This window comes from Nipponia nippon, unplaced genomic scaffold (assembly GCF_047370975.1).
Source record: "Nipponia nippon isolate SJK-2023a ecotype South Korea unplaced genomic scaffold, ASM4737097v1 scaffold_2, whole genome shotgun sequence".
NCBI classification, from domain to species: domain Eukaryota; kingdom Metazoa; phylum Chordata; class Aves; order Pelecaniformes; family Threskiornithidae; genus Nipponia; species Nipponia nippon.
The window spans coordinates 98346686-98374670 of record NW_028262336.1 but is presented as its reverse complement, the minus strand read 5'-3'; the positions used below and the strand labels follow the sequence as shown (position 1 = coordinate 98374670).

At 38.8% G+C, this 27985-nt stretch overlaps 1 protein-coding gene across 1 annotated transcript; it reads right to left on the bottom strand.

Annotated features, from left to right (window-relative positions):
* Positions 1 to 15: 15 nt before the first annotated feature.
* On the bottom strand, positions 16 to 24856 carry DNAJC15 (DnaJ heat shock protein family (Hsp40) member C15). The gene is made up of 6 exons (XM_009463108.2): positions 24513 to 24856; positions 16827 to 16878; positions 14825 to 14898; positions 8271 to 8347; positions 3527 to 3597; positions 16 to 397 (listed from the first exon to the last, which is right to left on the bottom strand). Exons 1-6 carry the CDS (start codon positions 24612 to 24614, stop codon positions 327 to 329), a joined length of 447 nt encoding a protein of 148 aa, XP_009461383.1. The 5' UTR covers positions 24615 to 24856; the 3' UTR covers positions 16 to 326.
* Positions 24857 to 27985: the final 3129 nt, after the last annotated feature.

The window sequence follows — 27985 nt, the reverse complement described above, 5'->3', positions numbered from 1 at the left end:
CACAGACAGTAGAAGAACATTTTCAAAGCTTGTAATGGATCATAATTCAGTAAAAATGCACTAAAATTGATACACAGAATTATAGAATATCTTGAGTTGGAAAGGACCCATAAAGATCATCGAGTCCAACTCCCTGCTCCTCACAGGAGCATAACTGTACATAACTGTAAAAGATTCCAGTTTGCTTTTAAATAATCTTAAACTTTTAATTATGACAATAAATAGGAACAATCAATGCAGTGTTAAGAAACTGTGCAGAGCAAGTAGAGATGAAAGCTGTTGCACAATGTATCTGCTGAATCTCTTATGACCCAAGGCTTCAGATTTCAATTTTTGGCAGTGGATTCCAACAAGTCTTTTGCTTCATTTATTTTTGTTGCTAAGTAAGGTGATCCACCTGAGAAGAAAAAGGGGAAAGGAATACCATTTACACATCAGCATTAAGTATCAAACTATTTCACTTGCAGCATCCCCTTATTACTCACTTTTATTAGCTCCTCCTTCCTAAATAAATCCTTGTCATACAACTGCTTAAAAAATGACATTGATATGAAGTAAACTAATTGATAAGGAAACATGCGAAATGTAATCAAAACTGAAGTCACTGAAGAATAACACTGAAAAATTTGTCTCAGAGACTGAAATCTGAAATCACTTTACATCAGTGTGATTTAGACTTGCAGTGCAATGCTGCTGCAAACGTAGGCAAGCTCAGCTGCCTTGAACGTTCATCCAAAGCTAATAGCTATTATTTCCATCCACCCCAAAAACTAAGAGGTAAAAATTTATAAATAATTTTGACAAAGAATCATTAAGTGCATGCACATGCACACACACCCCCCTCCCCCCAAGCCTCTCCTGTAATAGATGCCTGGAATTACCAGCCAGAAACCATCACATTAAAGCTATTTAAACATGGTACGCCTTCTAACTTCTAGTCCTGAACAGTCATTGCTTTACGCTCCATCTAACAATCTGATTACAGTTCAGCGGTCTTTTTGTGTTTGTTTTTTTTTTACTCTCCCCCTGAGTGCCAACCATCTGCCTACAGTCACCACCAACAACATTACAAGGTCTACATCAGTAACTTAACCACTTACTATATACACCTATTTTTTTTTTTTTACATGAAAATATGATCCCAGCAGTACTGTGCACTGAATAGCCTTTTCCAAGGCATTTGTTCAATCATAATTTTTCATTCATCATTTCATTCATTCTATTCAACTCATCACAAAAAAATAATGATAGAAGAAACACGCAGAACTAGTTGTAGACACACATGGCAAGGCTTGCTTACAGAGTTCTTTAGGACATTCCTGCAGGAATCCAAATCTTTATAAAGTCATTTCATGGTGTAATAAAACAACTGGAGAAAGTAACAGAGTTCTCTTGTTCATGTTTTGGTTTTCTTTGAATGTAGCCTTAATAGGTAAGACACACCAGAGGAAAGTGAGGCAGGGCAGAGGAAAGGTAGAGAACTGACTACTGGAAAATGTATTTTTTTTTTCTTTTTTTAAACCAATTGCCTTTTAGCCAGGAATAGAATTTACTACATTGAGTATTGCTTCTTTCAAAGAGTAGACAAGAGAATCAAACAAACAGTAAAGACTAAAAACTGCAATAAAAATATATCCCACGTAATTTTTAAACGTGCATTGATTTTCTACATGTACCGTTTTCACTACATTGACATCCTTAAGTGCCATATTAATTTTGTAGCCCTCCAATGATAGAAGACTCAATCTCGTGATTGCCTAAGTGTTTGTTTATAATTAGGGCAAGTCCAAAAGGCTTCTCTCTTCCTCTTTCTCTGTGAACAAATATTCTTTCATAAAATTAGTAACTGATAAATTAACATACAATGGATCAATATAAAACCACATTTAAACTGAACTATGTAAAGGTTGACGAGTAACAATTTCAGTAGCGCTCACTGGCAATGTTATGCAAACTTCTATATATTTCTTATTTATTTATTTCTCATAATTCTCTCTTCAATGTTTGGGATCTCAGATAACATATGTAACTTTTAAAATCTGTAATTATTGCCCTTTCTTCTATCAACTCTGTCTGGTAAAATATTATTTTAAAATAGCATTCTAATGTTGAATATTATTTCTAAAAGCACATCTGTGCTACCCACAGCCAGAAGAAATCAAGATGTATACATAAGCAAACAAGTCTCTCTGATGCCACATGTTCAAGATTACTCCAGGCCCTAGCTCTGCAGCTGAAGATATTACACAAGATTTTTTTTTTCTACGGCCGTGCCAGAAGAGCTGCAGGGCTAGCACAGAGGCACAAATCCCTTCAACTGGTGTTCCTACTGAGAAAATGCTCCATCTTAATAGCACACAGGAGGGCTCACTACATCCATCCAAACCTACACTGTGCCCAGCTGCAGGTGCATTACAGCTGTAAGAGTGGGTCGTTAAAATGTACGATCTTCGTAAAGGGAACTGCCTCTTTAGGTCTACTCAACATCCACATGGAGATTCACGGTTCTGGCTCACGTCTCTAAAGTACTGCTACAATAAACTCAGAAGTTCATTATCAAAAACATTTTGATCTAATAGGTACTCTAGTGGTTAAGAGGCCTCTGACCATCATAATATATTAGAAATGCAGAAATTCTCTCTCTTAAAAGATAATTTCTTTTCTATGTCTGTGCAGCTTATACATTATAAAAAGTGTAAAAAATGGAAGTGTGAAATCGAATAAGCAGGACAACTTTAGAATTAAACTGAGGGGAGAAGACAACAAAGCAAAGCATCGACTAAACACTTCCCATGGCCAGTGGTCACAGTTATTTTTTCGTTTTCTTAAAATGGGGTGCTGGCAGGGAGCCCTGTAATTCTGTCAAAAAGATATAAAAACCCTCTGATTTCCCCTTTTGACTTCTGAAATACAGTGCAACTCTTCACCATCTGTTATTTTAAAGTAGAAACAGCAACGAACATATGGGCTTTCTTTCTCAACCAGCTGTAGTGTAGTTAAAGTTATAATAATAGCCTTTCTGTAAGATAAATTTACATTAAAAACCTGGCCAGTAAAGCAACAGTGCCCAGCTTTACATTTTTTCCAAGTGAATTCCAGGAAGTCTGAAATTCATCAATGATGTACTTAGTGACTGCAGAACATTTCCCCACAGAAAGTTACTTTCATACATGTGACTGATCCCTCTCTGTTCAAAACAGCAATGTCAGTTTAATGTAAAAACGTTATAGCTAATTTTTTCTTATTTTTGAATAATTTTTTTTTTTAAGTGTGGAAGACTGGTCCCTGAACTCATAGTTTTAACTGAAGCAGCACAAGTCTAGAAAACAACATTATAGAAAGACAGGTAAAACCGTGGTTCATAAAGCTTAGTTTATCTGAGAGAAGACACACAGGAGCTCAAGTCTATAAATAAACAACATACATTTGCACTCAGTGTGGTTATTTACACAATCAGTAAACTTAAAGGATGTCATTTAAGCTTCTTTCTTTCCAGCTCTGGTTAAGAAAAGTAATAATTATTTACCTTTATCAGGATGATTCAAAATCATGATTCTTCTATGGGCTGTTCTGATTTTGGCCTTACCAGCAGATGGACTGCAAAACCAAATTGAAGTGCTTACCATAAATGCCACTGCGCTCAGGCTATAAATTAACAGTTTTATACTGGCTTCAAAAATAATTAAAACTTGAGATTTTCACCATCTTGTGGACAAAACATAAAACTGCATCTCTGAGGAAATAATAACAAAGACACACACTGAGAAGGACATTTTTAAGAAGCCTTTGTTTTTGACACATACAAATATGTTTCAGGCTTTTTTAAAATGCAATACATTCACTCATTTAAAATAAACAATTTGGGGGAAGAAAAATAAAAAAAAAAAGGGGAGGGGGGAAACCCAGCAGCTCTAGGGTGTATCTAGCTGGTTATTCTTATCATTAAATGCAGAAAACCCATTTTTTTCCTCCTAGAAAATAAGTATTTATATGGCCAGTGACAAAACAACAAATATTTAATATTACCACATTTTGTTATACTGTAAATATTTTTATAGCTGCTATAAATAATTCTTCTTTCTGCTGGGGCCTGAACAAAAACCTGTATTTGTTATTTTTGCAAAGCTGTTCAATGTGTTACATTCAGGGACATGCTGATTTACAAGTGCTACTTAATGTTGTTTCCTTCAATGACAGATACATAAAATATGTACTTGGCCTAAATTAAATATGTACCTTACCAGACAAATAACCACTTATGGATGCAGTATGCCAACACAGTAAGGCTATTGTATGCAAAAGGACAGTTTGAACGGTTTAGCTTTTCATAATTTGTTAGCATGCAGCAATGAAGCAGTGTTTTCCACTTCAGGCGACTTCTTAATCAGTGACGATTCAATTAATTAATATTTTTGTAGATACAGTTTGAATGCAAGGTATCAGCCCAACTACATTCCCAAGGTAAACAACCTCTAATTATTATTCTGTCACAGGGAAGTTAGGGTATGTTGCAAAAATAGTTTATAGAAGTGCATAATAAAAGAATACTTCAGTGGAACACTAAGTAACCCAGAAAGTAAAAATTAAACAGAGGGTAAAAGGCCTTGAACTATATAAATACAAAAATGAAACTCTGTTATCAGACAGCTAAAAATAATAATCCAGATTTTTATTTGTAAAGCTGTGGTTTAATAATAAAAAGGAAAGTTGATACACCACATTTAGAAACTCAGATGGTCAAAGCGTAACTGTGGAAAAGTTGCAGTTGCATATTATGGAAAATCATGCAGTTCTGCTCCAGGAGGCAACTGTGAAAAAGGTGTTTTACATGAAATTTGCTTAGTTTATAAGATATTGCTTATCCCACAGTGAGACTGGTCTCTAAAGATTCTTAATCACTATCAAAAAAACCTTTAATGTCAAAATCATATTTTTGTTGAATGGGTAAAGCCTCACAACCTGAGTCACACCAACATCATGGTGCCTTCTAACATCACCAACTGGCTGTGAAGTCTATCACCTTGGTGGGAACAGCTGATACCCTGGAGGGCAGGGCTGACATTCAGGGGGACCTGGAGAGGCAGCAGGAATGGACTGACAGGAACCCTTCACAAAATTCAACAAGGACAGATGCGGAGCCCGGTGCCTGGGAAGGAAGAGCCCCTCGCAGGACTACAGGCTGGGGACTGCCGGGCTGGGGAGTGGCTCTGCTGAAAGGGACCTGGGGCACAGCAAGAAGAAGAGCCAGCATCGTGCCCTGGCAGCAGAGGAGGACAATGGCCTCCTGGGCTATACAAACGGGAGCATGGTCACGAGGTCAACAGAAGCAGCTGTTCTCCTCTACTCGGCCAACCACATCTAGCTGCTGCATCCAGTTTGGGGACCTCTGTACAGGAAAGACATTGGCCAACCACCACAGGTCCAGCAAAGGCCACCAGGACGGTCTGGGGCTGGAGCACTCTCCCTTTGAGGAGAGGCCGAGGGAGCAGGGCTCGTTCACCCTGAAGAAGAGAGGGCTGCTGGGGGACCTCACAACAGCCCCCCGAGCATCTACAGGGAGGTCAGAAAGAACAGGGGTCCAGGCTCTCTCAGTCATGCATGGTAGGAAGGTGAGAGAAAATGGGCACAAATTGAAAAGGGAGGTGCGGGCTGGACATACTACTTTTTCACCCCCAAAAGAGTCCAGCAGTGACACCGATTGCCCAGAGAGGTTGTGCGTTCTCCATCCTTGGGAGTGTTTCAAGACCCACTGGATAAAGTCCTGAGCAATCTGCTCTGACCCCACTGGTGGTCCTGCTTTGAGCAGCAGGTACAACTAGAGACCTCTTGAGGTCCCTCCCAACTTGTGCGGTCTTATGATCATATGACATACCTGTGCAGTAAGCTGTGTTTAAAAATAAATTAAATTAAAAAAAAAATCATAATGATTAAATATTAAATACATTTCTGTTTGTACACTTACACAATGTACTGTGTTTAATGTTATAGCCTAATGCTTTTTGTTATGTCATTTATGTGTTAAGAATAATGATTCAAACATTTTTAACTACTGCATTTATATATTTTGTACATTAACAAACAATTAAATATTTCCTATGGAAAGAAAAATTATGCATCTTGTTTCATAGAGGAAATGGTACAATACAGAAAATTTTATTCATTTTTATCTAGAATTTTATCTCACGATTTTCAGACATATTTTCTAACCATAAGTTCAGCATTAGGGATTTGATAGTTGTAAACCATTATGTTAGGACAGCTATATTTTGCTAACATCCATTTTGTCTAATATTTGGAAAACAATCCTAACATTTTTACCTCCCATGTCATCTCAGACATTCCCCCATCTCTCCCATGAGCAGTTCCTTCTACAGAGTACATAGTTGTTAATATTATTGCTATGTTTATATTGAATTTCAGTAATCAGTGCTGCTTCATAACAACTAATGCAAGAACACTTAAAATCAGCGAATATTTCCAATACAGTACTTCGTAGCTTTGGATACCTTTTACATAGCTTAAATACAAATCATGTAAGATTGCAAGGGTATTAGTAGAAACATGCATGTGCAAGATGGTTATTAGAGATTAACATTTCGAACGTGTAATGGGCCAATATATTTGAAATTTAAAAGCTACCATTAAATGCTCACCTTTATTATGGCTTGTATTTATTATTTATACTGCCCATGCATACTCAGCACTTGAAATAATGAAGAAAGTCTTTGCCTCAAAATTTAATATGACTTGGAAGTGATGACACAGAGGACAAGTGTTATAATAATATGATCAGGGCCAAGACAGATCTAGTTTGTGCATTTGTGCACACCCTGTTATTTTCTGTAACACTTTAAAACTCACTTGCCTTTTTTTTTTTTGGTGGCATTTTTATATGTATATAATACAGTAAGCAGCCAGTTAAAACTGGTGTAGAAAAGTGTGTTTAAACAATGTAAAAATTTCCTATAAAGATGTTAGCCATGTTTCTACACAATTGAAGGCTCAATCCTTTAAACATTAAGAAGAACCTTCCTCAAATCTAAGTCTTGATATTTGCAAGACTCGGTCCAAACACAACAAGCAGCGTCACTATTCCCAGTGCGGAGTCAAGCTATTAAAATTTAAAATTAAAGGGGACTGATTTCAGATGTGATGAAACTTCAGACATGTACACGAGCAGTATTCAGCCTAGGCATTGCCACTGTAAACACACTTTAATGAGCTTCCATGTGCTGCTCTGAAATATCATTGAATTTGCCCTTATAAAGTGCAAATGTTAATACCTTATCAAACTTAAAGGCCAAAGGAAACATTTCTGAAGAGCATTCCTATAAATCTCTTCTTCAGTGTGCAAACATAAAATATTTCAAATAAATGTAATGTTTTATCTTACAATTTCTTAAAATGAATGCTAAATCTGCATCATTTCCATTATGTTAGAAGTAAACACAAATAGCACACTGAATAGGATTTTAAGTCCCAGTTTTCACCATCTGAAATAATTTCTTCTGGGGATAGTTAAAACCATCCTCCTTATCCTTTTTTTTTTTTTTTTTTTTTTTTTTTTTCTCCCAACCTTAAAATTCAGAACTGATCTAAACCATAAACAAGAAATCTGCTACCTAAGGTAAGATCTGCTCCTCTCATCTGGAAAGCCCTCAGACTCACCACCTGCTTTAGAGAAAACACTAAGGTGTGTGATACCATTGGCCATCTAAATATTTTTTAAAAAATCCACTGAAAAATCCATTGAATACTCAGCCTGGAAATTATTTCCCATATCTACGCTAAATGACAAGTCTCTCCAAATATTTTTGCTTGGAATATGCTGCAACTTTTTAAACCCAAACAACTCAGAGTGAAGTAAGAAAAAATAATGTTACTGATTCATGAAAAAAATGAGCAAAATTGATTTGTTTTCCTCATTTATTAATATAATCTACAATATTACTTATCTCAAGGGGTTTTTTGGAGATCAGACCATGTGATCGCACTAATTAGCACAGTATGTGCTATTCTGATTATTTCTAGAGTACCGATTCTCCACTGCAATATGTTACCATGCCTTCAAGCCAAACAGAAGTCGCATGTTTTATTAGCATTTTATTGTTTGCTTTTTAGCTTAAGCAGAATATTAGAATGGTTTATAAGCCATTAGAAGTCTTAAAAAAAAAGTTACGATTTTGGCAAGGGTATTCCACATCCTTGCAACATGCATCTTCTTCATTCAATACTTACCAAACAAAAACATATTAATGTAACACACCTACCTTATACCTAAAATAAGACTAGCTTCTCGCCTACTCATTTTCTGTTCAAACCCTCCTTTATAGTATGATGAAAGACTCTAAAAAGAAGAAAGGGAAAACAAGCAATAATTAGTTTCATGTACAAGGTGCCAGGACCTAAATCGTATTTATATGACCTCATTCAGAGCATTACATTCATCTATAATTTATTTCAAGGCATGGAATGAGTACAAACCAGATAATATGAAAGGACTTCTCCTGAGTGTTAACACATACAAAAAATGACTTAAAAATAATTATCTGGTTTTTTACAATCTTCTACTGCTAATAAGAGATATTAATAGCTACAACCATTAAAATCCTGCCTTCAGGCAAAAGAGTCCAGAATCAAAGTACATACTAGCATAGAGTGCTACAGTGTGTGTTGGGGAGGGCAGGGGAGGGAAAGGGGGAAACTTGTCTAGAACAGCTTTGGTACCACTGCAATGGAAAATGGCAAAAGTCACAATACTTTGGCATCCAAGGTATTATGGACAATCACTCCACATATTTCTACAAAGTAGGTAAAAACAACAATAAAAGGATAAGAACAGATAAATATAATACACTGATGTAGAGTCAGTATGTTTTTTCACATGAAGAAATGTTACTTGAAAAAAAAAAAAAAAGAGTTCTTTGAAGGAACCCTGAAAATAAACAAAAATAAATAAATAAATAAAAAGGCTTAGCATTAAGCCACAGCCTCTATTTCAGGAAATCACTGAGCTGGAGAACACTGGAAAGCAGCAGAGTATATGGGGAAATCCTAACCAATTTTGCCTTTACATCCTTCCCTAGACATTGATGACTGATGACTATTAGATACAGGATCTGGGGTTAGTTTTTTTAAACTCATTGGCATGTGAGGCTTCAGCCACTGTTTTAAGAAGGCGAGAAAACACACAAGTGGGAAAAGACCATTAAAATGAAGGAGATGGAGATGAGAGTAAATCATTACAACAGTTAATTGTCATAGGGAATGGGTTGAAAGTACATTTGTCAACCATAAATGTATTTCAAATTAAAAAAAAAAGTTACTGAACCACCACTGATGGTTAGCAGTGGTCTCCCCAATGTACGTGTTTCTATAAGAATAATTAGGGACTAGCCCATTGCTACACAAATAATGGTCTAAGCTGTACAAGTCCCAGAGGCAGCAGATGTAGCTCCAAGACAGCCTGCCTTTGGGAACTGGCACACAGAAATCACTCAACCAGACTGAAGTTTTTTTCCTCAATGCAAAACCTATCAACTGGGGAAAAACAAGCTTCTTTTGTTGCTATCAAAGGGAAGTCTGGCCTGAGAGCTGAGATTATTTTTAAGTGTTCCTTTTACTCCCAAGTGAAAATGTGTCTGGCCCTTAATAAAACACCTCACTCATTAAAGATATGTATTCATATTCAGTAAGAATTTTGCCTTATGTTTACACAAACTCTCTCATGTAATTTCAAAAGCATTAAAGCATTTAAAGGACTCTGTCTATGATATCTAAGCCAAGCCTTTAATTAAGCTTAGGAGTGACATTCACCCAAAAGCGTGGTTCAGAAATACTTCACCTACTGCTACCCTCAAGTCACATGCAGCCGCAGAAAAGATTTTTTTGGTGTGCTGCTAAGATATGAAACTAATTTTACCTTCCTTCTTCCAACCCCAAACCATACACAAAATAACCACTACCATAACACTACAGGTATCAAAGTTAAAGCAACTGTGGACGTGTCGTGCTTACAACAAAAATCTGTTGAGGAACCGTTGCTATAGCTACAGGGTAACACAAAACAGGTCTGTAATAGTGCACACTGACAGTACAGGTTAGAGTAGGTAACACTAAGGGAACACACAGGGCTTCTCCAGTCCTCCAAGAGGAAACGATGCTAATGATTTAACGGCCACCAGACAACACCCTTGAGGACGCAGAACTGCACAGAAATTTGCAACGATGCCGAACAATTACTACAGCCAGTAGAGAAAAGTACACTTTCATGTCCTCTGAAAGATATTCCAGAACTTCTCCCAAAGCAGCTCAGGTGCAGATGGATTTTTGAAAAGGTTAATTCTTCTCTGCCCTTCAACTCTGGCATACAACTCTAATACAGGAGGACACTGGTTCACTACTCGTGTAGAGAAGAGCAATATTTGAATTATCTCTAACACAGCTCATGGTATATTATATATCACAGTTCTTGGTATATTTCATCTAAAATAATATTTGAAATAAGAGAACAGGGAGGGATGGCTATAGGCTTAAATTCGGAAATACTTTTTCATGTTTTTAAAGCCTACTTCCTTGACACTACTCTAATCTCAGGAAGCCTTGATTCAGGTCACTGCCAAGAAGAATGAAAAAAGAAATTCTGTTGCCTGTGGCCTTTGGCACATAGAGCAAAAACAGTTTGTTGAACTGGTCATCAAGAAAAAACATTTTCTTCTCAGAAGCGAAGCACGTAGCAAGAATAATCAATTCTTAATTTAAGTTCTTGATCCTAAACGGAATTTAAAGCAAAAGGAAATTGGACATAAAAGCCATTTTTCCCATTGGTTAGAATAAGGGGAAGAAACATTGAGTCTTCATTTTAGGAAACATCATGGCAAATTTCTAGTTCCCTAATGAAACAACTTTTGCACGCTATTCAAATTAAACCAATTTTTTTCCTAGTTTTAAATTTTAAGTAATGGCTGCAATGAAATGAAACAATACTCAAGACATTTTTCTGTTATGAGAACTCCTCGATGAGTGGGCAGTTCTAAACACTTGATTATTTATTAACCCCGGCTATTGCAAACAAATTCTGTACTGGAAAAATCATCGAAATGAGCTCTCCATTTCTTTGTACTATTTGGGGTGAGGGGAGGGGCCATCATTTAACTTACTTCATTTCCTTGCATGTCGTTACTGTTCTTACGTAAGCAAATTCTGCTTCCTGAACAAATGCTGTTAATAGGTTTGGGGGGCGAGGGGGAACAGAAAATGGCTGGACTTGCTCTGCAAATGTCTATTCACTCTTGCAAATTTTCACAAAAGCAGTCAGCTAAGAAAATCCAATCCACTTGGACCGCGACATCTTCAAGATACTTTTCCTGGCATAGCACAGGGAAAGCATCATCACTGTTTCCATGCCAGGTAAGAGATTCAAAACTCCATAACTGAGAGCATCCATCGTATTACACGAAGTAGTGAATTTTTCTGAAAACGCTTTGTGTTGTTCCACCACCAATACAATCCTCCATTGAAGAGGTCAGAAACACCGGAAGGAAAACAAAAACAAACACTACAATAACAAACTATTTAGAAGCTGTGTTATAATACAACCTTTGTTAAGATCAACTTTAACTTCCTTAACTTCAGTTAGAAAAAAAATATATAAAATGGACCGCAAATTGCATTATTCTCTGGAAACTTTATTTTCAATGAAGGACAAAAGAGATAGTTGCTACCCTTACCTCTCAATTCAGAACTCTATGAGTATGAACAGAATCGGATCCAATAACGGAAACAGTGCAAAAATCTCTAATGAAGTGCGATAGAAGATACCCTTTTCTTCTGGAACACAGAATTTTCAAAATACTCAAATCCGACAATCCTGACAGTTCATTTTGCCTAGAATTGCTGTTTCTGTCTTCAGTATCTTCTATCTTTCAACCTTCAATATCATTGATTCAACAAAGAAAGGTAATGAATGCTATTAAAATACTTCCTTGAGTTTTTATTTCACATTTTAAGGAAATATTAACATTATAATTAACAGCATTAAGGTCTGCCTGAGGAAGAAAAGCCAAATGACTCCTTAATGCTATGTACCTCCTACTGGCAACAGGCTCTTGTCACTACAAACAGAAACAAATCAGTGTCACTAGCATTTGTGACACCAGTAACAAAACTAGGCTCAAACTAAAAAAGCATTTCTCTGGAAACAAGCGTTCTGACTTGTCATAGTGGAAAAATGACTCCAGGACTAAATTACAGCAGCATTTACACTTCATATTTAAGAATATATATTTAACGGCCGTAAGTTAAAGTTAAATGAGAGGTAGAAATTCAGAATAAAACATAACACTTCTACTTGCCTTTACTTACTATTTTTGACTAAAAGATGCGTGCAGTTGTTGACTGTACATGTTATTTATTTAGGTAAGTAAATAGAAAGTGTCATATACTCGAGATACAGCAAGCAGGCATTTCAAATGATCACTTCATAACTGCTCAACTTGACCTTACCCAAGCCATTTATTAGTGAGCAGGAAGAAAGGATAAACAGCATCTGGATGTTTCATCACACATCACCTTGTGTGACTGCAACCAATGTAAACTGTGATTTCTATTGCAAATGGGAGTGGGGAGAGAAGAATTGCAAATGGGGGGAGGAAGAGTGGGGGCTTACAGAGAGAACAACTAGCTTTTAAATAGGCAGCTGCTTCACAGTCTCTCAAAAAAAGCAGGTGATGAGGGACAGGATTTGATTCTAGAAAGCTAGAGTAGCCACTGAAAATCATAGTGACCAAGTTGGGTGCCTCCAACCACCACTGGAAACCAGCAAAGTAACACTAAGCCTAGACACTAAATGTCATGAGATGCTTTTTCCAGTAAGCATAGGTAAAAGTACTAACTGCCTGATTTCCTTTGTCAGTATAGTTTAGAGGGCAATATGCTGTAAAGAAATGTGATGAAAGTGCTAATCCACAGATCATACTCAGCAGCTTCAAATTCCCCAAACAAAATAATGTAAAGCCACTAAAATAAGAAGTTTGGACAATAAGCACTGACATGGGATCTTTGTACCTAATCTTTTCTCTATTGTTTTAAAGAAAAATTATAAGTAGGAAATCATTGATTGTTCAGGGAAGAAGAAAAAAAACTTGGGAAAAAATACAATTCAAGAATGTAGTAGCTGTAGAGTAGTAAAGAACAAATAATCTTGGCTAAGAATTATACAAGGGTCTTAAATTTGGACTAAGATTGTAGAAGAAAGATATTATCACTACCCTCACAAATGTAAAGCTGACAAATACATACAGTCAATGGCAAACAGGAAGAGAGAGTTTTTACTGTACTCAGCAGATCTCATCTTACACTGAAAACTTGTATTTTCAAGTTCAGAAATAGAATAGCAGAAGAGAGATACTTTACTGGAAATCAACATACAATTCTGTGCTGTAAGGCAGGATGTGAAGGCAGACAGAGGATGCAGCTCCAGGGACGAGGAACACTGAGAATGCAGAAGCTCCTGGGTTGCTCTTTATGGTTGCTCATGAATTCTGCAGGACTCTGAAAGTCACTGTGGTAAAAATGAGATAGGCCTGTAATGAGCTTGGCTCAGCCAGTATACCAGTATTGAGGGGTACAGTTTCCTAGGAACAGACACCTCTGTGCAGTAGCATGTCATATTTCAATGTGTTAAAAAGAGTCACGGCCTGCTTTCTCATGTGAACATGTCTGAATTTAGATTCTCTAGCCTATATCTACAAATGGATAGAAGAAGAAATGCTGGAGCAAAACTACTGGGGAAGGAGGGTGAAGACTGAAGCACTCCCTACTCTGAAGCCACATGTCCTTATTGCTAGCTACTTCCAGCAAGCCTGCAAGTCAGGCTGTATCCATATCATGTGAAAGCAATTTAATTCGCAGTACCTAAAGTCCCCTCTGCTGTTTTGGCAGGCAGCTTGGGAATCTCTCAAAAAATTACTTTGAAAAGGAAAAAAAAGAATTGGTGTTGGTCTCACAACGGCAAGGCAATAGAGGAACAGAGAGCAAAAACTGATCCAGGAGCACTGTTTCTGGCTGATACACATCGCAATTAAGAACAAGTGTGGACCAGCCCCAAGAGGACAGCCCACATTTCAAGTCTTTCCCTCCCCAGGAAGCTTGCATTCATCAAGCTTGCACCTTCAGCACATGAACATGAAGTACAGATGGCAAATGAAATGCATATGCTCCTCTCACAACACTCTACCTCCTGATTTTCTACCTCATTATTATATTTTTAAATATGTAGGGCAAAATAAAGAACAAAAACTTGGTTAAAAGTTCAAATTAGCCGCGGAAGAAAAGACAGACAACTCTTATATGAATAAGAAAACAAGCTCCCCCATCTCTATGGCAACCTCTCCTAGAAGTTTATCAATTTGTCTTCTTGATTTTTAACACTATCTCAAAGAAAAATGACTAAATTCTTACATTTTTAGCTTCCCGAAATGAAACCGCATGTCATTACTTTGTAATCTCTAGGAATTAGCTATTTTCTCACAGCACACTTCAACAATTTATCATACACTTACTAGTAAAGAGTTCTGAAACATGGAACATCACCAGGAAAATCAGAACTGCTGATCAAACTCACAACCATCTTTTGATGTAGCTTCATCCACAAGGATTTAAAATATACCAGGTAATATGCCAGAACATACACAGTAAGGAGCACCCCTATCCTGGAAAAAAAATAATCTAAGCAGCACTTACCGTATTTAAGATAAAATGTCTCCTTTCTAAATACTTGAAATATAAAATCATAAATCTAGCATAAGGTAACCTCTAAACTTACAGAAGTTGAAATCCTCTTTGCCGTCTCTGTAATTGCCTGCTCCCATGGTTTCCAAAGGTGGAAAGCATAACGACCTGGAAAAGATTGAAGTTAAATGAAATTATAACCAACATTCACTACAATGAAAAAAAAAAGTCTCCAACTTATGTTCATCAGCTTACAGCAGAAAGAATTTTGGTTTAAAAAAAAACCCCAAAACATCAAAATCCTTCCTTGTTAATCTTTTCGTATCATTTATTTGCTGTACAGCACTGTTGCACTTTACTGGTTTTCAGTAGTAACCCTCAACAGCTGTTTTTGGATCCTGCCCAGCCGAAATCCCGCAGTAAACCTGCTATGGTTTACATTTTTCAATCTTTGTACTATTGGGGGAGAGAGGGGAAGAAGTTTAGTATACTTCATCTAAAAACCTAGTCATGGACTGCAAAGACCTATTGTGTTTGCTCACAAAATAAATAGATTTAAATGCATTTCAATATGATAAATGAGGATATCTGCCTTGTGAACTTTAAGAAAAAGGCTAGTATGAAACATTAGCTTTGGATACACATTATTTATTAAATACCATTCAAAGGTTATGTCTTCAAAAAAAGAAATCTATGTACTACATGTTTCTTGCTGTGATGTTTTGTGCTTAATCACACATTTTGTAAGTACTGCATTTTTTATTTTGTTACAAAGAGAGAATCTTCTGGGATTCAGAGCCATTCACCTCCCCACTAGCAGTGAACATTTATAGCTAGGAAAGGCTAGAGGGAACTCTATTAGACTGCGTTTTCAGAAGTACAAAGCAGGTCTATCAACTTCAGAATCAAGATTTGTGCCATGTTAGTGGAGGATTTTCCCTGCAAGTCCCCTCTTCCCAATTACTGTTTTGATTAACTATTCATTAGCAATGTAACTTACTATTATACACAATGGAAATTTTTTTTATAAAATATGGCTCTGCTTCATTCAAATAGCATCTTGCTTTCATTCTTAAGATAGGCCACGTGTCCATAGGTTATTTTAGTCATCTAAGCCTGTGCCTATGTTAACACAGAAGTGACAACAGCTGTTAGAGTATCACTGCTGAAATGCTGTGATGTATTAATGTATTACCTCACCTTCTTCTTAATGCTTTCTGTTACCACTTCTTTGCTAGCTGCCACTAATTCTTCAGCTCAACCAGCAGAAGAAATTCTAAGAGCATTCCTCTTCTGCTTCTATACAAACGCGTAGATAAACCAACTGCTTAATGGGTGTACATCAAAGATCTTGTCTTTCCTTCCCCAATAAAAACAACACAGCTGTACCCAGCAAACACCTGCTGAAGTTTGGTGCAACTTGTTCATCTACTGCATCTATTCTTGGTGTATGCATTTGCACATAGCTTGTGCTTTTATATGCTCAAAATAATGGAAATTGATTTGTGTATTTCAAAACCAGAATAGACCACCGTTATCTAGTCTGAGTAACCCAGAGTATAAATCATGTTAAGCTCATGCCCTGTTTTCAGACTAGAACCTATTTTTCAGAAGAACATACAGTCCAGATGCAGAGTTCAGGTAACAAAGAATGTACTAGGGGAACAGTTTAGTATGATCAATCACTGTAGCCGCTGAAACCTTCTATTTTTCTCTATTTGAATTTGTCAAGCATCACCTTCACATCACAAGATCTTGTTGCACTCTTCTGTACCAAAGAGCCTCCACCCTGCAATATGTTATTTAATAAACAAAGTAAACTTCTCACATTACATTTTGCAGACAAAAAGCAGATGAAGCCTTCTAGCTGCTGCCCATAAAATTAATTTCTCCAGCTGTGACATTTCAAAAAGAATTTTGGAAAATATGTCAAGAGTTTTGAAGGGACAGGAACTATAACCGGACACAATTCTCCATAGCGCTCCCAAGCAACCTTTCCACTTTCCACTATTTATATTCATAAAAACTGCATTAACCCTTTCAGAAACAGCAGCTCACAAGTGACAGTTCCACACTCAGCTGGTAATTTAGCTTACCTGCAAATGCAACAGTTGCAACACCAAGTCCAACTGCTATCATAGTTCTGGCCTAAAGCAGAAAAACAGGAGTCAGAATAACATGCAAATTCTAATTTGAAATATATGCACCTTTTATTTCAAGAGCGAGTATTTCTGATGTACAACGTGCACATTTCATATATAATTTACAAGAAAGATAAAAGTAAGTTCTGCGTTCCACAGGCTACATTAGATTTTACAGTTTAGTCCCATTAGCCCATGCCAACACATCAGGTTTAACTTGGAACTACCCATTAGCAAACCAGTGAACAAACGCTGACAAAGCAGCTCACAGTACGTAATGATAAAAACACAAGGCAGACAACTATTCAGGATTACTTGAAATTATTTGTGCAGACTAGTTCAATATAGTACATAACAGAAAGTATCAGTTTACTACAAAAACATGAAGAGCTAAAAAAAAAAATTGTTTTGCAAAGTCCTTCACTGGGAATCTCATCATGACATTGCTTGAAAATGGTATTAGAATATTAACTTAAACGCCATGGCCACAAATGTACATTAGCGTCTTCCATCTTTCACGCTTTAACTCATGGAAGCCCCAATAAAGACATGAAGCCCAGTGATCTCTTTTCATTGCTTTGTGTCAATCACTGGCTGGATGCTATCTTATAGTACAAATATTTGTAACTACGCAGACTTCTGACAGATTTCAGACAGTGTTCATTATCAGCTAAAATTTGCTTTAAGTCTAACGGGTCTTGGAACCAAACCCACAAAAGACTTGAACATCCGATATAGACAATAGTAACTCCTACCTTGCACTAACTCAAAACCCCCAGATTAGGTGTATGTACTTTCCTACACAGTGCTTGAAGAAAGTCAGGCAGCCCAAGAAGGACAACAAGTGTCTCCATGTTGAACAAGAAGCTGCTGAAAGATACATAGTAAACCTTGAAGAAGGGACTGACTTCTCACACGTCTGCAGAATTCAAGAAGGGTAATGAGCATTGCAAGTGTTGGGGCATCCTTCCACTTCTGAAAAGCCTACATGTAATCTTTGAATTCAACAATGCCTTGAACTTTCCCCCAGGAAACATGAGAAATCAGATTAGGCCTGTTTAGAGTGAATTCAAAACATAACGACAGTGAAAATGCTTTTATCACCAAACGTTCTCTTCTACATATCATAGAATCATAGAATGCTTTGGGATGGAAGGGACCTTTAAAGGTCATCTAGTCCATCCCCCCCGCAATTGGCAGGGACATCAACAACTAGATCAGGTTGCTCAGAGCTCCATCCAGCCTGTCCTTGAATGTTTCCAAGGATGGGGCATCTACCACCTCTCTGGGCAACCTGTGCCAGTGTTTCACTACCCTCATTGTAAAAAATTTCTTCCTTATATCCAGTCTGAATCTACCCCCTTTTAGTTTAAAAACATTACCCCTTGTCTTATCACTAGTGGCCCTGCTAAAAAGTCCCTCTCCATCTTTCTTATAAGCCCCCTTTAAGTACTGAAAGGCTGCAATAAGGTCACCCCGCAGCCTTCTCCAGGCTGAACAGCCCCAGCTCTTTCAGCCTTTCCTCATAAGAGAGGTGCTCCATCCCTCTGGTCATTTTTGTGTCCCTTCTCTGGACCCTCTCCAACAGGTCTACATCCTTCTTGTACTGAAGACCGCGGAGCTGGATGCAGTACTCCAGGTAGGGTCTCACCAGAGCAGAGTAGAGGGGCAGAATCACCTCCCTTGACCTGCTGGCCACGCTTCTCTTGATGTAGCCCAGGATACGGTTGGCCTTCTGGGCTGCAAGAGCACATTGCTGGCTCATGTCCTGCTTTTTGACTGACTTCTGCATTTATCCAATAACTGGTTTATACATTTTCTACCAACAAGCCTGATAGCAGGACTTAAAGCCCAAATTTCAATGCGAATGCCCCAATAACTGGATTTGGATCCAAGTTGCCTTTGCTACAAAGATTCCTGAGGTTAAAATTCTGTCTTTGTACTCAATCTCATATCTAGACAGAGAGGGAGTAGGGGAAGAGTTGGGAAATACCAGTTTTAAAGCCTTCTAGAGCTGGCTTAGTAGGGGCTAGAACACAGGTTGACAACTTTCCCAGCAAGCAGGCAGCTATACAAGATGTAGGCACTGCCATCACGCCAGCGGCGCCTATGGCTTTGGCTCTGAAGGCAAGTGGCTGTGATTGCTGCCTGTAGTACCAAGCTCAGTACAGAAAAAGCGGTAGCCTGCTCTGAGCTTGTCTAGAAAAAGCTGTATTTCTTAATATCTAGCTTCTGGATCCTACGCATTTTAACTAAGTACCCACCTCCCACCTACCCAGATGGGGCTATTCCAGCTATTTGCGTAACATAATACTGCATTGCCTAGAGGTTTCTAGTAGAAAAAGAGAGACTCATTAAACATATTGGAAGTGGAGCTCCAAAGTTAAGACTGGGGGAGTTTTGGCCTTAAAAAAATCTGCCTGTCTATCCCATTTTAGTAACCTAACGCTTCCATTTCAGTGTAGTCTTCAGTCTCGATATTAGCATTCATTTCTGAATGTAAAAATAATGTAGTAGCTTTATGTCTGTTGTTCCTTTCAGTTCCACAAAATTTCCCCTCATCTTTAGACCATGAAAAAATATAAGTACGTTGCCTTAAATGGTAGAAGATATAAAATAGCGAAGCATACAGTTTCTCCTCACTAAAATAAAACTCTTTTCATTTCTTCTCACAAATCAGTTTTCCCAGGCTCTCAATGTTTAAACCTTCTAAAAAATTGCCCTAATTCCTCTGTTAAGACACTAACTAGAAACAGCCAAAACATTTCTGAAAACATCATAACCCTACAGAAATTCTATATTATTCTTTTCTGTGGTTCGTGACCATGGATTTATATTCAAGAGACTTTCCTTGACTTGTTCAGAGTGACAGCGAGAATCTTTTACTAAGTGGTTACAGTCAATGAAGAGCTCAACAATGTGTGAAATAGATCACACTAGCAAAAAAAAAAAATTTTATTAGCTTATACTTGTCCAAATTAAGTTACACTTGCTTTACAACAAGGTATGCAGGTTGCACAAGGCATTAGCAGCAGACACCCCATCACAGGTAAGGCCAAGCAGAGAGACCAGGCTAATAAATAATACCTGGACTCTGTCAGTTCAGTGCAGAAACAGCTTAAGTGTTTTTGCACAGTAGTCTGGGAACACAATGTAGAGACCCCTGAGGGCCTTTGATAGAGTCAGCCATGTCCACTGGGATGCATTATTTCAATCTCAGTGGAAAGCACTAGCAGTTAGTGGAAAGCTAGTGCTGCCTGGAAAACAGCAGATAAAAAAGAAGCATGGCAGCACTTCTAGAATAGGAGCAGTATGCAGGAGTAACAGAAATATAAAGACAAGCCAGAAAACTAGGTAGGAATGATGGAAAGCTCAAGCCAGAGAGGCATGAAAGATTGTCCACATTTTGAAGTGAGGTACAACCACCAGAAAAGCTGAGAAATATTGGTTTACAGTAACTCACCTTATTTGCATGACGAGCAAGTTAGAGAAGAGTCACTTGCCACATAGTAGCAAAGAAGTGATAACTTGTCATACCAAAGCACCCTGCATGTTTGTTACGGTGTGAATATACCCTAGCTATACACATGCGATAAAAACTGAATTTGAATCCATGTAAGAAAGATTGCATGGTTCGTCTTTTACTGACGCAGCCTCTCATAAAATTACTGGCAACTTCAAGTACTCACCAGTAAGTCTTTTAAGTCCAGCTTGACTCAGTTTCCTTTTCCATGCTCACTTAACTCAGTTGATTATTTAGAAGAATAAGTCAAGGTTAGTTTGGTGCTTTAAAATGTAGAGTATAAAGCCCAAAGGTTTAATTAAATGCACTCCTTTCGTGTCAATATTAAAGGAAAGCAACTCACTATCATTGCGGAAGGGATCAGTTCATTTACGGTATGCTAATACAACTACCACCATGACCATTTTTGGCTCCCATTGCTTGAAAATGCATTTTATTTCAGACTCATTAAGGCTAAAAACAAATAAATAAAAACCTACTGACTTTCAATTATGACAGAATTGACACCCTCCCATCCAAAAAATGCCGTTAGGAATTCTAAGATGTAGGTTTTAAATGAAAGCATTCTGTTAAGATCCAAGAGGGAAAAATAAAGAAATAAAAGATTAAAAAGTAACATCTGTCCCTTTCTTTATTCAATGAATCAGCTCCCAAAGGTTACCCATCAATCCTATGCTATTCTGCTGATCTCAGCATTTTAATTTTACTATGTAGTTCAGTTTTCAGTAACAAACCCTCTTAGATACAGAAAACAATAAAACAAAGTTTTGCTAAATCTGCAAAACCTGTTGTTTTTTTTTTAAAATTATTTTCTAAAACATGTATAAAAAACCACACACATTAGAAAGGCAACTATAAGACCTGACTTACCAAAGTGTTTGGCAAACAAAAGAGCATAAAGCACATTAATTAACATACAGTATGTTTAGAGGTATACATCATATACTGTCAGCATACAGAGATCTATGGCCTAATCCTTTAGCACGTAATTTTCTAGTAGCCTTAATTTTTTAGCAGAAGAAACAGGGAAGAATGATGTATTCTTTCTGCAAATTTCTAACCCGCAGTCTCTAACTTCGCTATACTAAAAAACCCATAACAACTTCCGTAATTCCTAGCATTGCAGCTTCTCCTTCTATGAAGTAAGAAAAAATTTAAACTTATATATAAGAATTTCAAATGCATAATTTTAAAATTTCAGCACAACAGTATTACATCTAACCACAGGCCACAAGAACCACCTTTACAAATATTAAAACATATCTGCTTGCATTGGATTTGTATTTTATACACTGGTTCTTCTAACACAATCGGTGAAAACACCCTGCTTGGTGAAATGGAAAATATTCTGCTCTTCTCACAACTCGCTTTCAGGCACACAGCAAGAGCTCTACTGTCTTTTGGCTCAGAAAGCTACAGTGTAATAGAACAAAAAGCACAGAGAAAATAATCATTTGTTCTGATGGGTTGGATAGCATTTTGTTATTAGTCCATGCTTAATCATGGATCAGTAAAATAGGAAGTATATAATTACACTGAAATAAGTACACAAGTCTAAATTGCTTGCTTAACTAAAAACTTTGTTTTAGGAAGGTTTGGTTTGTTGGGTTTTTTAAGTGCTGTATGCCGCTAAGAAGTAGGATACAGAAGTATATTAACCAAGTGTACGAAAATATTTCTGAAACTACTTTTCTTCTTAAATAAAAATTCTTGACCTGAAATAAATGATTGTTTGATATGTAAGCTAGAATAAGGCTTCTGTTCCTCAGAAGAGTAGGTACTACAGCTTATTGGAAGACTGTTTCAGAACAAACCACCTAACTAACTCTATATGGAGCCAGATACATTTTGAAGTGGGATTATATTATAAACTATCTGCGACAGATTCAATTTCATAATCTAATGTCTTCCTTCCAGTCTTACCTTCATACAAAATTTAATTTATTTTCCAATAGTGAATTAAAAGTAATTTCAGCTAGATGCTGTTCTCCATACTCACCCAATTTTCATATCAATTTGTGTCATTTACTTCACAGCAACTTTTTTGGCTTATATATATATATATATATAAAGTTTCTGACAGTTTTTCATAGGAAATGGTACCTGAGCAACAGATTCACTAATAGAAGCATTACCATAAGGCATTCAAATCAATCTTCTTCAGTATGTACTAATTAACAAAGGCCTCTTGCATAAAGAGTCTGTTCCCAAAGATACCTGCTTCTACCATTCTTCTTCTGTTGCTCCAAACTCCAAATGCTTTTGTAAAACAACTACAAGAGTACAAGTGACCAAGATCAAGTGAGTACAGCTAACATCCAACGCATCTCACAACCAAGATTCAAGGTAGGACATTGAACAGAGCTCTTTCAGCCCTGAGAGATGGATTCTGCTGTTAGACTTTGCTTCTCCTACTACTCTTTCCTTCCACTGCGGCAAGAAGGCCACAGTAACCCTGTACGACGTCAGAGGAACAGATGCGCAGCATTGCAGTTGATCTTGCTATTTCTCTCTGGCAAAATTTTAGAATTTGTTTATACGCAACTTGACCTCCTTCTGAATTCCTTAGCTGGGAACACAATAAGCATGGGTACTGTCTCTTCTTCCACTAACTATCTACATAACACCATCTAGAGAAACTCTGAAATAGCTTCTACTGCCAACCATATGCTAACAGTTTACAATGTATATATGCCTGAAAAATACTGTATTCTCCACTGAAAGGCCTGGCTAAAGAATAAATTTCGATAGAAAACTGCAGCAATTCAGAACCTAGTCCTCTAAAAACCTACCACAGTCTCTGGACCTTAATAAGAACCTGACAAAACAACTCACACCAAGAAAGCAAGCCATACTAAGCCCAGATGAATTTTTTATCCCAGGCAGGTAAGAAGACCTGAAGACTCCACAAAACTTACTAGGAATTTCCCTGTAAGCAGTCCACAGGGAGAGTACATGGACGTGACAATAATGAGTTTCAGAGTTAGCTTCTTAAGATTACACAACTTGCTGTTAAATACACAGAAAGACTCTCGGGGGGGGGGGGGGGGGGAAGTCGTAGATTGTAGTAACAATGAATTAGTAACTCAGAAAACTATGATTTTAGAAATTGTATTTTTTTAAGAAAGTAAATAAAATGTTGTAGAAGTAACAGCATGCACACGATGAAGTATGGTAAATACATATTCAAAGCCATTTTAAAACCATGAAATCTTCACCATCCAGTGCTTTAGGCAGTGACACCCATGTATTTTTCCCAACTTTTTTCCAAAGAGAACTCACTGCCCCATGAACTAGTCGAAGTGACCAGAAGGAAGGAGTGGGATAACGTTACAGCACCCTTCCCACTAGACCACGGTAGGGCATAGGAAACCTGAGAGGCATTTTGCCTCGGCCTCCAGGCCCACCCAGCCTCTCCCACAGGACGAACTGTCAGGTAAGAATTACTTTTCTGAAGCGGAGCTCTACAAAACCATTAACACCTAAGCCTGCGGTACTAAAACTCTCACAGTACGTGGCAATTTCACAGGTATCATCTCTTTACGGCAGGGGAATGGAATTTCAGGCCTTGTCTGCTCACGCCTGTGAGCGCCGAGGCGGCAGGGCGCTTTACGCGGGGGCTGAAGCGCTCCCGCGGGTCCCGCTGCCCACGCTGCAGCCCCACCAGGGCCACGCACGGCCTGAGGCGAGGGGCCACAAGCCTCCTCCCCCGGGCACCACCACCCCGACCTCCCTGCCCACCCCCACGGGAGATGGGGAACGCCTGGCCCCCGCAGCCCCATCCCCCGACCCGCTACCCTGCGGCTCGCACAGGTTACCCCGCGGGGGTGTGAAAGCCCGGGGCTGGGAAGCAGGGCAGGGGGCGGCTTCACAGCCCGGCGGGGCCCAACCGCCACCTGGGCCCCCGGGGGGCTCCGCTCGGCGGCAGCAGGCCGAGGGGGAGCGGCGACCCCCGGCCCGGCTCCGCGGGCAGCGGTACGGGGGGAAGGAGGAGGGCCGGAGCCGGCTGTTGCCCTCCCCTCTCCTCGGCCGGCACTCTCGGGATGTGCTGCCATCCCCATCCCCATCCCCGTCCCCGTCCCCGTCCCCGTCCCCGTCCCCGTCCCCAGCGCTCTCACCAGCCCTCGGTCCAGCTCGGCTTGGCCTTTGCCGGTGCCCGTAGGGATCCTGGCGTACTCAGCATAGCGCAGGCCCTCGGAAGAGGCCGCAGCTCCTTCCATGATGGGGGGGGCGGGAAGAGGAAAGCGCTACGGGTCGTCCGGAGGGACAAACCAGTTGGAAGGACGGACTCCGAAGCCAATCTTCCGTGCGGGGGCGGCATCTGTCAGCGACGAGGCGAGGCCCCGAGGGCGGGGAAGCAGGCGGCTCCTGAGGGCCGCTCCTGAGGGCCGCCCTCCCGGCCCACCGGCCTGGCGCCGGGTCCGAGCCCGGGGGCCGCTCTTTTCCTGCCTTGGTGCTCCTGGCTGGTTGGAGGCTGGAGGTGGCTGCTTGTTCTGAATCCCAAGACGGCCAAGAAAGAAAGGGCCGGGGTGGGGGGGAGATGAAGGGATGAGAGATAATTCATGCATTAAAAACAGGATAAGAAGAAGGAGAGAAAACACTTGGGAGAAGGAAAGGCTGCACAGAGATGATTCATGCCCTCTTAAGAAAGAACATAGGATTTAAGAAGGGGGAAAACATATGTAAAGGAAATTATAAAGAAAAATTCATCTGGAAAAAAAAACCAAACCCACTAAAAATGCTTTATAATATTTATATGTTTGCACCTTAGTTGGTGTCTGCATATGTTTCAGTATATTTATATTTTGATTTCCTGAAAATGCTGACACTTAGGATCATAGTTCACCCTTCTGAAAATCTTCCAGCGGTACCTCATACGCAGAAGTTGTCAATCACCATTAGTCCTGTATCAGTAAACGTACAATGCTCAATCTCTTTTCAGTACAGCAGCATAACAGCTCTTCTTTTGCCCTTATGCTGGTTTTCCTCCTCTCCTGCCTGGTAGTACTGGCAATGGAATTGAATTACCTGCAGATTGCTGAGCGGTGTGACTCTACAAAGAGAATTACTCTTCTTACCTCCTATTTCAAACAGCGATTGCTCTTCTGAGGCATCGTTCTGAGCACATAGCATGGTTCTGTATATCTGATTGATACTCATCAATCCTATAACACCGAAAGGCAACTGCTTTAATTCATCTCTAAGTATCTTTTTAAAGTACAGCTGCTATTAACCATAAAGGTGAGTTGACCATATATAGCATTTCATTAATCTTAGACAGATGTATAAATTTAACTTTCTACAGCACAGAAGTCATTGGAAGTTGTGTGATGATCCATTTGGGAAGAAATACATTCCTTTTTACTTCTTCATTTAACATATAACATACAATCATATATGATTAATTTTTTAAACCTTCAGCGGAATTGAATTTCTTGTAATCTTAAAACCTATTTTAAAATCAATAAAAATGTCCCCAACTAATCATTTTTTGTTCATTGATTTGCATAGAAGTAAGGCAGAATAGTATGTAACTTACTACTTTTTTGATTAGCAAACTCAGTTAAAAAATAATAAATTGAAAGTATTGGAATTTAGGGTTTTTTCATTAATTTTCCTCTTCTGCATTTTATTGCAACTTGTTTAAAAAAATCTAAGTCTCTCCTGATGACATAATGCTCTTTGTTAAAAAGAAACATTTTATTTGTTTTGGGGAGAAAACTGAAATGGCAGGAAATAAAAAGAAGCCAAACAAATAAGACTAGGAGAGAGTAAGAACCAAATCTATGAGGTGAAAAACTACAGAAAATATCTATTTTTTTCCAACTTCTGCAACAGTTACTCATATTGAAAAGTACCTACTCATAAAAGTAGCATGTTTGAGTCCAATGGGACAGCAAAGTGAAGGAGAGTCACTCATTTTAGCCACCATGTGTGTTTGGCCAGGTAACTGTAGGAAATACACATGGGTGGCTCTAAACAAGAACAGCTGCATTGCTTTGAAAATCTTGAAAGACTCAGTGGACAAAAATCAACAGAACATCAACAATAATGAATTTTAACAGTGCTTTGCAATTCTGGACCACCAAAACTCAAAGTAGTTTAGAAGAATTTCTCTAATATCCAGGTATACAATCATAATTTACAAAATCTACCTAAGTCGCACCACATAAAATCCATGTGAAATACAGGAGGGTGAGGAATCCCAAACGTCTTGCTGGCTTATGGTCAACTTGTCCACCAGGAATTATTTGCTTCACCATCTTCCCTGGGATCGAGGTGAGGCTGAACAACCTGTATTTCCCCAGATCCTCCTTCTTGTACATTCAGACAGTGGCTCTATATTCTTCCCGGGTCACCTGCCCCTGCTCCCACCTCTTGTACACTTCCTCTTTATATTTGAGTTTAGTCAAGAGCAGCTTGTTCACCCACGCAGGCTTCCCGCCATTTTTGTTTGACTTCCTGCTGTCAGGACGGACTGTTCTTAAGCTTTTAGATAGGGATCCTTGAAAATCAAACAACTCTCCTGGACTCCTCTTCAGTACTATATCCCATGGGATCCTTCCAAGCAAATCCCTGGGACCCCCAAACAGGTCAAAGACTGCTCTCCTTAAGTCCAGGGCTGTGATTCTGCTATTTTGCCCTAATTCTACTATCTTATGGTCACCGCAGCCGAGTTCTTCCCCATTTGTCAGTATCAGATCCAGAAGAGCATCTCCCCTTGTCAGTTGCTTGATCACCTCTGCAAGGAAGTTATCATCAATGCATTCAGGAAACATCTTATGTCATTGTAAGGGTAGCAAAATTTGGCCTTTAAAGACACTGGGCCATACTATGGTCCATCCAAATACATCTAGGCAAGCTCTGAGATGAAAAGCATTGCTCTAAATGTCTTCCTCATGTCACCAGCTAGTACCACTTTCTGGACAGTGAGACTCAGAAAGAATATAGATTAAGCAGAGCCAAACAGATAATCAACACAAGGAAAAGAAATCTTTTGCTGGAAGTGAAAGATCGTAGGTTGTTTCCCTTGGAAGGAAGGAGGGGAGGAACGAAAGCAGCTGGGTCTTTGGTGGTGGTTCTCTCCCGAAGCTCCTCTCAGCACGGCACAGCTGTGTGCTACACTATGCACAGGATGGTTCTGGTAGAGACAATCTGTCCATTACTATTTTAATTTAATCCTAAACACTGGTATGCTCCAGCATATTGTCACTATTAATGTGTAGCAATGTTGTCCATATTTGTTATGCCATTTAAGTTAATTGTCTGCATACTTTTCCTGTAAATGACTTTCCTAAACAGTCTGTGCTATAATATTCCATGCTGCAGTCAGGATCAATGCTGGCAAGAGCCTCTGTCAGGAATGAAGGAGAATCTAGAAACAGATACCAGATTAAAGCTTATGAAATTGATAACAAGGAGGGGACCTTTTGGATTTACTCTTTACCACTGACAATTTCCAGCGTACCTGTAAGTGGAGCACCTGACCAGCAACATTACAATAGCAGGGACTAAAGTTTCATGCCAAAGATTAAAGTTTCTGAGGTCAGGCAGAGAAGAGAGTATAATTGAGAGTTATCAAGGAAATCAT

Coding starts and splice junctions, on each gene's coding strand:
- DNAJC15 (XM_009463108.2), bottom strand. CDS start 24,614: ATGGAAGGAGCTGCGGCCTCTTCCGAGGGCCTGCGCTATGCTGAGTAC. Junction 14,899..16,826: donor TGCAACTGTTGCATTTGCAG/GTAAGCTAAATT, acceptor AATCTTTTCCAG/GTCGTTATGCTTTCCACCTT. Junction 398..3,526: donor TTTGAATCATCCTGATAAAG/GTAAATAATTAT, acceptor TTTTCTTCTCAG/GTGGATCACCTTACTTAGCA.